The sequence below is a fragment of the Lolium perenne genome, chromosome 7, assembly GCF_019359855.2.
Source record: "Lolium perenne isolate Kyuss_39 chromosome 7, Kyuss_2.0, whole genome shotgun sequence".
In the NCBI taxonomy this organism is placed as follows: domain Eukaryota; kingdom Viridiplantae; phylum Streptophyta; class Magnoliopsida; order Poales; family Poaceae; genus Lolium; species Lolium perenne.
The window spans coordinates 3,406,365-3,420,461 of record NC_067250.2 but is presented as its reverse complement, the minus strand read 5'-3'; the positions used below and the strand labels follow the sequence as shown (position 1 = coordinate 3,420,461).

At 44.7% G+C, this 14,097-nt stretch overlaps 2 protein-coding genes and 1 pseudogene across 2 annotated transcripts; 2 read left to right on the top strand and 1 right to left on the bottom strand.

Moving 5' to 3' along the window:
- Positions 1-2,318: 2,318 nt before the first annotated feature.
- LOC127311658 (putative disease resistance protein RGA4) lies at positions 2,319-9,121 on the top strand. Its single transcript, XM_051342111.2, has 3 exons — positions 2,319-3,281; positions 3,371-3,777; positions 7,860-9,121. Exons 2-3 carry the CDS (start codon positions 3,403-3,405, stop codon positions 9,099-9,101), a joined length of 1,617 nt encoding a protein of 538 aa, XP_051198071.1. The 5' UTR covers positions 2,319-3,281; positions 3,371-3,402; the 3' UTR covers positions 9,102-9,121.
- A 38-nt stretch (positions 9,122-9,159) lies between these two features.
- On the top strand, positions 9,160-10,914 carry LOC127311659 (putative disease resistance protein RGA4; annotated as a pseudogene).
- Positions 10,915-11,907: 993 nt separating this feature from the next.
- On the bottom strand, positions 11,908-13,450 carry LOC127311660 (large ribosomal subunit protein uL6). Its single transcript, XM_051342112.2, has 3 exons — positions 12,997-13,450; positions 12,753-12,875; positions 11,908-12,163 (listed from the first exon to the last, which is right to left on the bottom strand). Exons 1-3 carry the CDS (start codon positions 13,357-13,359, stop codon positions 12,080-12,082), a joined length of 570 nt encoding a protein of 189 aa, XP_051198072.1. The 5' UTR covers positions 13,360-13,450; the 3' UTR covers positions 11,908-12,079.
- Between the last annotated feature and the right edge of the window lie 647 nt (positions 13,451-14,097).

The window sequence follows — 14,097 nt, the reverse complement described above, 5'->3', positions numbered from 1 at the left end:
CATAGGGGTAGGGTGTGCGTGCGTGCGTTCATAGGGGTGTTTGTACGTGCGTGTTTGTGAGCGTCTGCGTTGTACTGTGTTCTCAAAAAAAAAACAATTTATTGTTTAAGAAAAAAACATAATTAAGGCCCTAGGGTTTTAAAACACTATCGTGGATTTTTTTTTTAGATGAAAAGGGCCTCGCCCCGGTTCCATTGCACGAAACCACACGACATCATTCAAGTTCACACACACACCGCACACCGGCGGGAACTTAATGTATCTCTTACAAAAGCACACATCCACCCACTTCAACAGACACATCGATTACGTTTTTTCCCCTGATCATCAAGCAACTACCATAAACACCTTCTTTTTTGCGGCGACGGGGAAGCTAAACTCTGTCCACGACCTTGAAGTGCTCTCCATCAACCACAAGCATCAAGGCATTGGCCGCCAGAGTTCTCGATAGATCAGAAGTTGTAATCTTGATACCCTCGCTCCCAAAGCCGCTTTGGTTAATCGACTCCACTTCAGCAGATGTCATCATCTTCTTCACCGGAATCAGCCGAGATCCATGGAGCATGAGCTAAAGCCTCCAAGGAAATCACCTTCATCTTCATATTTTCTTTTTCTGCTCCGTGAAGCAGAATGCTCCATTGAGCAACAAAGTAGGCCATCTTTCGTTGGATGACATGTAAACCCATCCATGGGGTACGATTAAAGCATAGATCATTCCTAGTGAGCCCGTGGTCTCCCGGCGGGCGTCGTTGGTGTTAGGACTGAAAGCTTTCGACTATATGTAAGACCTCAGAATTTCCGGTAAGGCCGAAGAGATGATGCCTCGATACTAGGGTGAAATATTTTGACTTACATTGCACATCCTCACTATCGACGCCGAGGGCGATATGCCGCAACTCGGGTCGAAGGAGGCGTGCGATACGCAACACAATCCAGCTAGCACTTTTGAGACCCAAAGCCCCGGTTCCTCGGGAGGGACCTCGTCGGAGGTTCTGGCAACTATGAGCTAAAATTGGCCGAATTTGACCGCTCCAAGCTCGGTTATCGATCTGAGGGAAAATCTATGCGAAATTACATTCGTCTGTCACCTCTTACATTTATATGAGGCGGCTAGACTTTCCATGCAAGTTTTTTTACAACACTTCACACTTTCGTACACGAAATGGACTTCTAATTTTCGTCCAAATACCCTATACCTACCCTCCGGACACAACTGCGCTTTTGTCCTGCTTCTTGTATTGGTTCTGGATATTGCCTCGTAATTCGGATGAAAATACGCCAAAAAAAAAAACTAGTGCATGTCGAAGAGACGAACAACTCTCCTGTTGATCACTTTTCCATATAAGGCCGTCCTGATGCATCTCAACCCATCTTCAACTTTGGGTCGGATCCATCAGGCGGAAGGCTAGCCGAATCTTGTCAAGTCTTTGTGAGCCCCATTGTAAGTCAGATCGAGATAAATCCAAAAGAAAAGTTGTACATTCGATGATACGAATATACAACTTTTTTATTGTGCATTTTTTTCATATAAGGTCATTTTGAGGACATTTCGTTTAACTTCTTCATACGTTGTTGCCCGGGTGTCTCCAACCTCTCTCTGAGCCAAAAGACCCAAATTGGCCAAATTTTGACTTAAATCATTTAGGCTTCATCCTCCACACGAGCATTAGCTGACGGATCCACAATAAATCCGCTTAAGGACTAATGTAGATACTGATCTGGCTAAGTAACGAGGGTGACCATGGATCCACTAGTGAAATAGTCACGGGTCTACCTTGAAAGCTAAAATGGCCATAGATCCACCTTAGAACCAAAGTTATCAACCGCCTAAGGACTAAGGTAGCTACAAATCCAACTAACTCATCCAGTTTCTTTAGCTTCAAAAGTTTCGACTTGCTATGGTCAACATGAGAATGAAAAAAAACGCAATTAAATGCGGCCGAGGTGGCGTGCCCTCTTGTGTGGAGGTGGAGTAAGTCGCCGGCGTCGACGTGCTTGAGAGAGACCAGAGGACAACATTGAGATAGATGTACAGGTGAAGCTATCGCAGACGGTGCCACGGTGGGCATGCGGAGCCCTCATCGGCGGTGTACTGCAGAAAGGAGGGGCCTACCGAGCGGTAATTCCCTGTTTTTTGTTTTGACTTTTGACAATAAGCGGTAATTCCATTTTTTTTTTTGAGAAAAGGTAATTCCATGTGCAGGGCATTGAAATGATGGTGCATGTAACCAGGCCCATGTAGTGTTTTCGAGGCCTTCTTCTATGGCAAAAGGCCCATCTATTTATTACTAGTCCAGCGACCGCCTCTGCCTCCGGGAATCAGCGCCGCCGCACATTTAACTCCGGCTCGATCCTTCGAAGCTGATCGCTCCCCCAATATTCACCACAAAGAAGTTGCTTCCGCCGCCATCGCCGTCGCCTGCGCCGGCCTAGCTCCATGCACCGCTCGCGGCAGCGCGCTCAGTTGGATCCCAGCCTTCTCACAGCAATGTCTCCTCAGTGGGACTCGAGCCTATCCCCTCATCCTGCTCCTACTCTGTTCACAACTAGCCTCTGGACGCTGGCCACTGCCACCCACGCAGAGCACGCCAACCTCAGGTGGTCTTCTTGATCCTCGGAGACGACTCGTTGTTGCACGCCGGTGACTGAGGGGTTTTCTGTCTGAAATTTGTGAGTTGATTAATCTCTCTTCTTGGCACACTATGTTCATCTTCTGGATTGTACAAACAGTGGCCACGTAGTCCCATTCTCTCTCTTACTGCTCGGTCTTGAGAACTTTACAGTGAGTAGTGTGAGCCAGTCTCGAACAACATTACAACAATGATCTTCGTGAGTAGTGGTGCATAAGGGTCAGTGTGAGCTTGCATTCACATGGTCGAGCTGATTACCCTGCTGTTTGCTGTCAGCACCTACCCTGTTCCTTGAGGTCTTGGCCGACCCTTCCCCATGCGAATTTCCACCAGGCTCGCTTGTCGCAAGCAGCCGGTGGCTCAATGTCGACTCTTCACACTCATTGGTAAACTAATTGGTTTGTGCATTTGACTTCGTGCTACCAAAAATCTGGGCCAACCGTCCACCACTTGTTCACCCAATCACCCTGCTGGTTTAGATAAGAAATTAGAGGACCAATTCTACTACAGCGACTGAGCACAGACTCACAACCACAAAGCTTCCGTTCTGGCGTCGTCGTCTCTGATTGCTGCTCGGCAGAACTCCGGTCAAGCTATTGCAGCCGATTTGCCTCAAAAGTTTCGCCCGTCTCCCGGCACAGGCTCTGACAGGTCAGTACAAAATAGCATCAAGTTTGCTGTTTATCATCCTCTGTACAACATGGGCTGGTTCTCTGAACAGCATGGCCTGTTTCTTCCAGGCTCCTCCAGCTCTGAAAAGTGAAAAACATCAATGGTGGTGCAAGGTGTTGCATGGGGCTTATCTGTCGCAGGCTGGATCATGTCGCCTATCGTCTCCAAGCTTCTTGACAAAGTCTTGTCCTACTGCAAATTCGACAAAGCGGAGACGCTTCGTCACCTGTTGACGGACGTTCTCCCTCGACTGGCGCTTACTCTTGAAGCAGCAGAGGCCATAAATCATAGGAGACTCTTCGAGGAGATGGTGAGGGGCCTCAAATCTGCTTTCTATGACATGGAAGACATCCTTGATGAACTGGAGTACATCCGTCACCAAAAGAAACTGGACAAACAGAAAAATCTCCATCAAAAAAGAGAGAAGAAAAGGCCCAAAGTTACTTCTGATGATGAAGCTGGCTCCTCAAACCAGGTCCCTTACTTGCAATGCTCATTTTCGAGCTATATAAATTTACACATACTCATTCTGCAGTTACCTTTTTTTTTTTGACCCTTGACTGTGAGGCAAAAAAGCCCCACAGTTAACCTTTTATTAATAAAGAAAGAACAAAAGAGTGTAACCAGAGATTACAAAGCAGAACTTACCTAAAAGGAAAACTATACATGCTAGGGTAAGCTATGAATCCAAGCCATAAGACTGTCTCTATGTTTAGACTTAATCCTATGTTGTAATAAGGAGATATCATGAATAAAATTACATTTCCACTTTGCAAAAGTGGGTCTCTCATGTCTGAAGATTTTCCCATTTTGCACCTTCCAAATATGCCAACAAGCCAAAATCATCACTTCCATGAAGAAAGACTTTTTAAAATCTTTCTTAGCCGCCGCCACAGCCGACTGAGTATCATCACCCACTGACCAGTCAATCTGCAGATAGTTCCATATTCGGCAACTAAAATTACATGTGAAGAAAAGGTGCAACCTGTCCTCATATGACCTGGTAGGGCAGAGCTTACAGAAATTATCCTCTGCCACCTTCCAATTTCGCCTGACCAGTAGATCCTTAGTATTTAATCTATCATTTAGCAACAACCAAGCAAAGACTTTGGTGTTCATCATACATGCAGATTTCCAAATCCATTTGAACACTTGTGGAACCAGAAGATGAGCATGCAAACTTGCATAATATCTAGATGGGAGAAATTTATCCCCCCCGTCATATATCCAAACATCAGGGCCACTGACAGAGGGAAATCTATCATACCTTGCTGTACCACCATAAACTCCTGGTAAGCTTGAGCTGATAGAGGCAAATAGAATGACTGAGACATATTTGGTGCAGCATACACCTCAGCAGCCGACAAGTCCTTATCCAACACAAAAGAGAAAAGCCAGGGAAAACGAGAAGATAACGGTTCAGATGAGTCCATGAATCTCCATTTATCAGTCCAAAAGGCAAAAGTATCCCCCAAACCAGGCTTGACAGAAGAGACCCTTGCAAAATTGGGCGCTAAATGCATAATATCCCGCCACCAAAAAGATCCACAAGAACGTGCAGTATGTGGAACAGAGTCAGAATAATAACTACTCCAAATCAGCTGCACCCATGGTGTCTCCACCTTGTTATAAAATCTATCCAAGTGTTTTAGCAACAGGGCTTCATTCTTCTTGTGAAAATTCACAATTCCTAAACCACCATTGTCCTTAGGCTTACACACCATTTCCCAAGCAGCAAGTGATGGTTTTGGCTGATCCTTATCCCTCCATAGGCATTGCCTTAGAATCCTATCCAACTGGTTTATTATCAATCAAGGATACGTCATGGATAGACGTATCGGTTTCATAGAAGAAAAGGCCAGAAGGCCAACGTTACAACACACTCTAGGCACAGGCGCCATGGAGTGCAACCCCACACTACCGCCAGGCAGCACACACACGCTAAGGGACTACTCGCGGCACCTCCACTTATCCACTACTGCGAGGGCGTCCCTGAACAACCCAGCCGCTCTCCAGAGCTCAACCTCGTCCGTGATCCGTGCTAGCGCTGCCCCTTTGGAGGGGGACGCGCCTTCGAAGACCACGTCGTTCCGGTGGCGCCAGCATACAAGCGTGATCCCCGTCCAGAGATCTCGGTCCTTCCCCGAGCCACCCCGCTTGCCTTGCAACCATGGGACAAAGCACGTGTCTGCTTGTGGCATCCACCCGAGTTTCCCCCACCAGCGCAGGCAAGCGGACCAGACCTCTCGCGCCAAGACGCATCCCACTAGCAGATGATCTAGGGTCTCCTATGCCTGATCACACAGAAAGGGCACGCTGTCGGGTGCGGAAGGCCCCGTCTGCTCAACCTGTCGGCTGTCCAGCATCTGTTTCTTGCAGCTAACTAGAGGAAAACCCTGCAGTTCGGCGGGGCGCGTGAACGCCAGATCTGCAAAGATCCGGCCATCTCTATCCTGGCGCTAAACATCACACGATAGCACGATCGTGCTGAGTAGGAGTAACTGTTATCCCATCCCCATCGAAAGCTGTCCTCCACACCCTCTGAGAGGGCAACATCTGCCAGACGGTCTGCCACTTGAAACAGCTCTCTGATTGCTGGCGCCTCTAGGTCCGGGGAGATGTCGTCCAGCCATCCTCCCAACAGTCCGTCATGGACTCTCCGCAGCCTAAGGGCACGCTTGGGCACTGCCGCGAACAGATTCGGCGCAATGTCCCGCAACCGTCCATCGGGTAACCACTTATCAGTCCAGAAGAAAGTGGACTTCCCGTCCCCAATCACGGAGTAGGTTGCCCCCTCAAAGATCTGTCGAACCATAGAGGGAACCTGGATGTTGAACTCACTCCACGACCTGGTGTTATCAACTCGCTGCAGCCAAAGCCACCTAGTTCGTAGGGCCAAGTTCATCATCCTAAGGTTGGGTATGCCAAGGCCACCCCACTCCTTGGGTGCACACACTTTGTTCCACGCCACTAAGCAGTGGCCACCCTTGACGTCCTTCCTTCCCTTCCAAAGGAATCCCCTGATAATCTTCTCAATTGCTACCAAAGTCTTAACCTGGAGGTCAAGGGACATCATGGCGAAGATTGGCATTGCCGAGAGGGTTGCCCGAACCAGCTCAAACCTTCCACCTTTGTCTAGCAGCGAGGCTATCCACCCTGGTAACTTATTGGCCACGCTATCCACGAGGTATTGCAGCTGTCTTGCGCTTGGCTTCCTCTATGTGAGGGGAAGACCCAAGTACCGCAAGGGGAAAGGGACCACCGGGCATTGTAGCTCCTGGTCTATGATGATCCTGTCAGCATAAGAGCATCGGATGAGGTTGGCAGAACACTTGTCCATGTTGGTACGGAGACCTGACGCTGTTGCAAAATCTTCCACCACTGGTTTAGGAGATAAGCTGTAACCTGGCTCCTTGAGATAAAAATATGGAAGTGGCAGTAAGTCTCCTGTCAAGGCCATGAACAATTGGCATCAGATCTTGAATAGATGGTCTAGTGGTGCCCAATGGTAAGCCCAAATATGGAAATGGCAAAGATCCAATTTGACAACCCAAAGTAGATGCAAGCAGAGCTGTGGTATCAGGTTCAACATAAGTGATTTCTGAAAATTGACCTTCAGGCCAGTAGATATACCAAACTTGTGCAAAATCTCCTTTAGAGCAATAATTTGATCTAGCTCAGCAGATATAACAAGTATTGTGTCATCAGCATATTGCACTACAGGGAATTGAGGATCAATTGTGATAATTGGCAGCCTAAGCACTCCACTTTGCAGACTGTCATTGATTACAGACTGTAATAGATCACCACCACAAACATACAACGGTGGAGAGAGTGGATCTCCTTGTCTGACTGCAGTTACCTTTATTGTAGTCAAACTGAGAATGGATCATGTCAATGGCCTATCAGGATAGTATTTTTGATATAAAGAAGACATTTGCCCAAAGTAATTCAAAGGTGGATGTAACAGTATTCTAAAATGTAAAAAAAAACTAAATAATTAAGCATCTATATCTCTGATTTCATCTTGTGCTTGTAAATTTGTGATTAAAATATTAGTTTTGTATCTTATACATATGGAAGTTTGATGCTTAGTATTTCTCCACTTAAAAGTACACAATGAAGCTGATAAGGGGTGCGGCATGTTACAAGTTGGAAGACTCATAGCAAATATATAGCGGGTTATTGTATAATTCGTACGCAAGCTAAGAACTTTAATAAAGTGGCCGTTACATGTTAATATTAAATGATAAAGTATTGACACAATTTATAGGCATAAAGTGTGTATACACTTACATAAGTACGTTAGTGGTATGTTTTTAGAATAAATTTTAATTTGCAATAGGCTTGAGTTAATAATCGATAAGTCACAACTTGCACCAAAGTTCTCAGTAATAATTATACTGCACTAGAATTTTCTCAAGATTATCGAAATATACCATATCTACCACTTTTATCCCCCATCCTGACAGAATGTATCGACCTGTCGGGCTAATGTTCCAAAAATGTAGGTACTGGACTTGTTGTTGAATTTACAAATGTTGGTTGCTTTTGCAGGATATTTGTATCCAGCCGAGTTTCATTCTCCCAACATCTTTAAATGTTCGTTTGAAGCATAACATGGCCACCATAGAAAAACTCATTGTTGCAGCTCAGGGTATTATTGCACTGGCAAAGCCAGCAAGCAAGGGCTATGCTGTTACTGCGAAAAATATACATACACGCACTACTTCAGCTCCAACAGTAGTGGTAACTGGCCGAGATGAGGATCGTGACTGGATAACAGAAATGCTCCGTAATACAAAAGATGATGTCAATCCAAGCTCAAGTAACACTAAATGTTTCTCTGTAATTGGCATTTATGGCATTTCAGGGTCTGGGAAGACAACCCTCGCACAACATGTTTGCAAGTATGAGGAAAATAACGACTATTTCGACCTTGTTATGTGGGTTCATGTTTCTAAGAACTATAGTGTCAGTGACATTTTCAAGGAGATGTTTGAGTCAGCTTCAGTGGATAAGGACAAAGCATGCCCTACTTACAATAGCCTTGATGTCCTGGAAAAGGAATTGGAGAATAAACTAGATGGCAAACGATTTCTCTTGGTACTGGATGATATCTGGTGCAATAAGGATGCGAGTGAGCAGCAGCTACCTAAGTTACTTTCTCCTTTGAAGGTTGGGAAGAGAGGAAGCAAGATCTTAGCAACAAGTCGCAATAAAGATGCATTTTCAGACCTAGGCCCTGGTGTGGCACGCACTGTTTTGCCAATACCTGCCTTTGATGAACAAGTCTTCTTGGAACTGTTTATGTATTATGCCCTTGAAGGTGTAAATGTAGATGATCCAGATCAAATAGAACTCAGAGTTATCGGTTCTGAAATTGCAAAGAAGCTGAAAGGATCACCTCTGGCAGCCAGCACAGTGGGAGGGCATCTACGTAAAAGACAAAATGATGTTGACTTTTGGAGAGAAGTCCGAGATCGGGATCTTCTGAATGAGACGACGGGGGCCCTGTGGTGGAGTTACCAGCATCTTGATGAGCAGGTCAGGCGATGCTTTGCTTACTGCAGTATTTTCCCAAGGAGACATCGTTTGAACCGTGATGAGTTAGTCAAACTGTGGGTGGCAGAGGGGTTCATACAGACTACTAATGCAGAGCAGGACATGGAAGCAGTTGGTCGGGATTACTTTTATGAGTTGTTGGCTACCTCATTTGTGCAACCAGGAGGATACTACCTAGGCAATTCTTACTATTTAGTCCATGATCTTATGTACTACCTCCGTTTCAAGGAATAAGGCGCACGCGCATTCCAAGACGAACTTTGATCATAAAAATTGAGCAACACAATTTGGATTATATTACATGTAATTAGTATCGTTGGATTCATATTGAAAAGCACTTTTTAATGATATTAATTCCATACAAACAATATTTATCTATTTGAAGTAATTCTTGGTCAAACAAAAAACTCGTAAAACGAGGGCGCCTTATTCCTTGAAACGGAGGTAGTATGATTTAGCCGAGCAGGCAGCGGGGGAGTGATTGCTTCAGTATCGAGAATGGCTCAAGAAAAGAAGTTCCTCATGATGTTCGCCATCTTAATGTGGCAAATGCAGCAATGGTTAATGAGGAGATTTTTAAATTGAAAAACTTGCGCACCCTCATTATTGAATATGATTATGAGCAGTTGCTTGCAACAGTAAACAAAGGTTTCTTTGAGAAAGTGTTTGAGAAGCTACGGAAATTGCGGGTACTGGCCGTAAAAATCTCATGGATTGGAATCAGGGGTGGAGGAGTGCTCAAAATCCCAGAAGCTATTGGGCATTTAAAGCATCTACGCTATCTTGCTTTAATGATGCTCGAACAAAAGCTAATTTTACCAATAACATTTACCAATCTTTACCATCTGCAGACTGTAAAGTTTAATAATTACAGTGTATTAGAAGTTTCCTCTGCCATGGATATGGGTAACCTCACTAACTTGCAGCATATCATCGGCGAGATAGAAGTCCTTTTTCCGAATATTGGCTGGTTAACATCACTACAAACACTAGAATCATTTGGAGTATGGACGAAACAGGGGTATGAGTTAAAACAGCTGGAGCGGCTAAACAAGCTTCGGGGCAGTCTGGCAATCCTAAATCTTCATAATGTTAAAAGCAAGAATGAAGCACAAGATGCAAAGCTGGCTGATAAGAAAGGACTGGCAGAATTGCGACTGTCCTGGGTTAATCATTTTTATACAAACGCAACACCAGAAGTTGAAGCAGAGGTACTTGAAGGTCTTTGCCCACCCAATGATCTCAAAATTCTGGAAATCTGGGACTACCACGGTCTGAGGTGCCCAATTTGGATGGTGAGCAAGCAGAACGGCGAACCAAAATACCTTCGTAAACTTTGGCTCGAAGGATGCAGTCGACTGGGACCTGCCCCTGAAATTTTTGAGGTTTTCATCCATCTCCGTGAGCTCATTATTACAAGCTGCATCAACTGGGACCACTTGCCAGACAATGTGAAGGACCTTAGGTGCCTCAAGAGACTAGCAATTATTCGTTGCTCGTATTTTAAATCGATTCCAGAACTTCCTCGGTTCTTCAGGAGTTTGAAATAGAGGCCTGCGATGAAGTGTTCATGAGGTCGTGCAAACAAGAAGGTGATCCAAACTGGCAAAAGCTTCAGCACGTCAAGGTGAAGAAAATTGGTGGTATTTGAACCTGCTCTCCCATTGACAATGACATGTTGAGAGGTATGTACATCTATAAAGTCCTTTGATGCCTCCTTTTTCAAGATAAAAATCTTTTATAATTTTTGCTTATGTTTTACAATGCATTTTCTAACGCATGAAAAATACCCAGGCTTCATACTATAGATGTGGACGAGCTGAAGAAGAGGCATCCGTACGAATTGACCGTGTAGCGATTTCTGGTTCTCTGTATGGCCTTGTCGCTAGGTGTTATATACTCGTACTATCGCGTGTTACAGACGGTGTGACATGTTTGGCATGTTTTGTAAGTAACGTCAAGTTGTTGAACACCGGGTTACTGGTTTTATTTGCTTCCTATGGTTTGTAGTATCGTGGAATGAAGAACACACATGGGTTTGTTTGTTCTTTGATTGAGCTGAGATGGTTGCTGAGAGTGGGAGTGATTGTTGCGTAGTTCACCATTTATACCAATGCAGGTCATACAGCCGAGTTTCAGACTCGAAGAACAAGTGTGTTAACAGGCAACGTTCTTGATGTCGTCCTCAACAATCTGCATCCGAAATACTTCATATTTTACAGATGGTATGACGATTTCTATAATTCTGCGATCATCTTCTTGTCTGTTTCCTGCCCTGCTATCTGTATGCAAACAAGCCAGTTTAACCGGGCATCTGATTCTATATGTACCTGGCAGCTCTAGGAGGAACTTGTACGCTATCTGTCAGCAAAAAGTATTTTGGCCCATGTACTTCGTTATTGTAGTCTGTCAGTTGTTACGCTACGCATGTAACGCATCACATTATCCAGATCCATGCCAAGAAACAACTGGAAGATCAATCAAATCGTCTCTGGATTCTTTCCGTGAATCCCTTCTGGGATCACACGATTTACACCTTCATGTGAAATCTTGTGTGCAATACCTGGAGCGAAAAAAGTTTGAAGAAACAAAATGGAGTCCAAAATTCATCGAGTATTAAGATTGGACAGAAATTCAGAATTATTGTCTAACTACTCACCGAGTCCAAAACACTAGATACAGGAACTGAATGCTGTTTTGGCCCCAAAAAAGGGAAAATTCAACTATGCCTAGCTAATAGGCAGCTTCATTTATCTCAATTTCCTCCCGTTCATATTGTCTGTTCACTCTATTGTCATCAAGAATCACAAGATAAAATCATTTTGTGACAAACATACAAAACTCTGCTGCTTGAGCTGACATAGTTAAAACAGACGGTAAATCAATACACATTCCAAATGAACATGCGCAATTTTAACCAAATAATTTAGCAATAAAGCACCTTGAGACTCTCTGTCATGTTTTTTTTAAAAAGAAATAGCTGCAGCCAAACATCTTTAGGCGCAGATAACGATGGTACCCATTCTCAGAGTAACAGGGATAACGATAACATGTTCCATTGCACATTCTACTTAAGTCACTACAAAATTCAGTCTAAGAAAATTCAAAATTGCAGCACATAGATACTGAGACACAGCAGCACTGAAACTGCGGTTCTTGACAACAGTCCCCAAAATGGTTTTAACTATTGTCTATGCCTGGAATGGAGCTCCCTACTCCTCCTTGATTGCACCCTTGTCGCTGACGTAGATACCATCCAAGAACTTCCTGATATCCTTCTTCTTCACATGGCATTTCTGTGAACCAACGAGAAAAAGAACTGTATAAGTAACATTAATCAAATAGATGAGCACATACTACAACGGGAAAGTCCATTTCCACCAAAGTTTTTACAAAAAGCAAACATGGAGACTTCTGACTGAGTCAAGCATTTGGATGCTCTAGTTCACTAAACCTTTACCAATGATACAGTTACCGACACGACAAATGTATTTGTGCATAACAAACTTGGCAATACAGTTCGTAAGGACCTGTGAACTAGACTATAATTTAACTACCACTTAATAACACCGGAATATCCACAGGTTGGCCACTGAACAAAATGACAAATGATGGCATTTAAACACAGAGCACAACGTCCAGCAAACTGCAAAAGCAGGCACATTTGCAGCAGCATGTTGAAGAGCACAAGCAGGAATATATGCATCACAGCAAACAACACCCGATATCTTGCATCTAAAACATCGCAATGCAGCACAGGTAACACTATGCCAAGCATTATGATAAAAAACAATCAAACTATTAAGGTATATCACCGTGGACAAATAATTCATGCATCACCATCATTTACATAGGAAATAAAGGGGCTGAATCCAGTTGATTCACCTGGTTAATGAGGGCAGCGGAGCGAGAGACGAGCTCGATGTCGTTGCCGTCGAGGACGATCTCATCCTTCACCTTCTCGGACCGCAGGATGGTCACTCCGTCGAGCATGTCCACCTTCCTCACCTGCACTCAGCACATCAGAAAACCAACCGATCAGCCCCAGCAAGAACACATCTCACACCCCAAATCTACGCGTTAATCTGAGGCGACGACGACCGATCTACAGTGGCAGCAAGTAATATACCTTCTTCTCGCCGAGGAAATTCCTGATCTCGATGCCCTTGTTGCCGGAGTTGATGGAGGCGTTGATGGGGAAGTGAGCATACACAAACCGCATCTTGTAGCGGAAGCCCTTGGTGACGCCGGTGATGAGGTTCTGGACGTGCGAGATGGCGGTGCGGATGGCGGCCATGGTGCGGCGGGTGCCGAACCAGGCGTCAACCTTGAGCTTCCGGCCGCCCTCCTGCAGCTGGAAGTCGAGGTTGAGGTGCTTGAAGTTGCGGGTGAGCGTCCCGCGGGGGCCCGTCACCGACACCATCTTGGCGGACACCTTCACCGTCACCTCCTCCGGGATCTCCATCGTCTCCGACGCCAGGATCGTCTTCATCTTCGCTCGCCGGGGTTGGCGGCTGGTCTCCTCGCGCGGTGGTGGTGGCGGCGGCGGAGGAGGGTTTGTATCGAGGGGTTGGAGGTCGAGAGTGAGGGTGCTGTGTTTATAGACTGGGTTGGGCTGGGCCGGGCTTATGTGCTCATGGCAACAAATATGACGGCCTTTACTCAAAGAAATCTCCATCTCCATCGTTCACAAGTTTTTTTCCCTAAATTTTTTTTTTTTGTATAAGTAGTTCAAACAAATATAATGCAGAGATAAATAATTCATAGAAAGTTGTACTAAAACAGAAACAATTAGTATTGATCGGAGGGAGTACCTTTTTTCTGACAATGCAGATTTAAACTAAGTAGTATTATCACACATTTAAAAAAATAGAATCTATAACACCTATAAAATTCATCCACACTAAGATGCATTAATTGTTTGCAAGTTCACCCCAGTGTTACATATCCATTAGATTTTAAATATATGGTTTTTAGTTATGTGTCGTTGCCCTTAGGGCTTCCCAAGTCTTACAATGCCAGTCCCATCTCTCGAAAAAAGGAAAAAAATGGTATCTTCCCTCTCGAAGAATTAGTTAGTTTTCCCCAGGTTGCATTTCTCAATCTTATTATCTGCTCTTTAGTGTGATGTCCTCCTACCACACATTTAGTTACTCGTACTTCATGAAGAAAAATTCCATATGTGTAAAGGCGAGTTGCAACAGCCGGAAACACATGTGCTTGAGGTTCC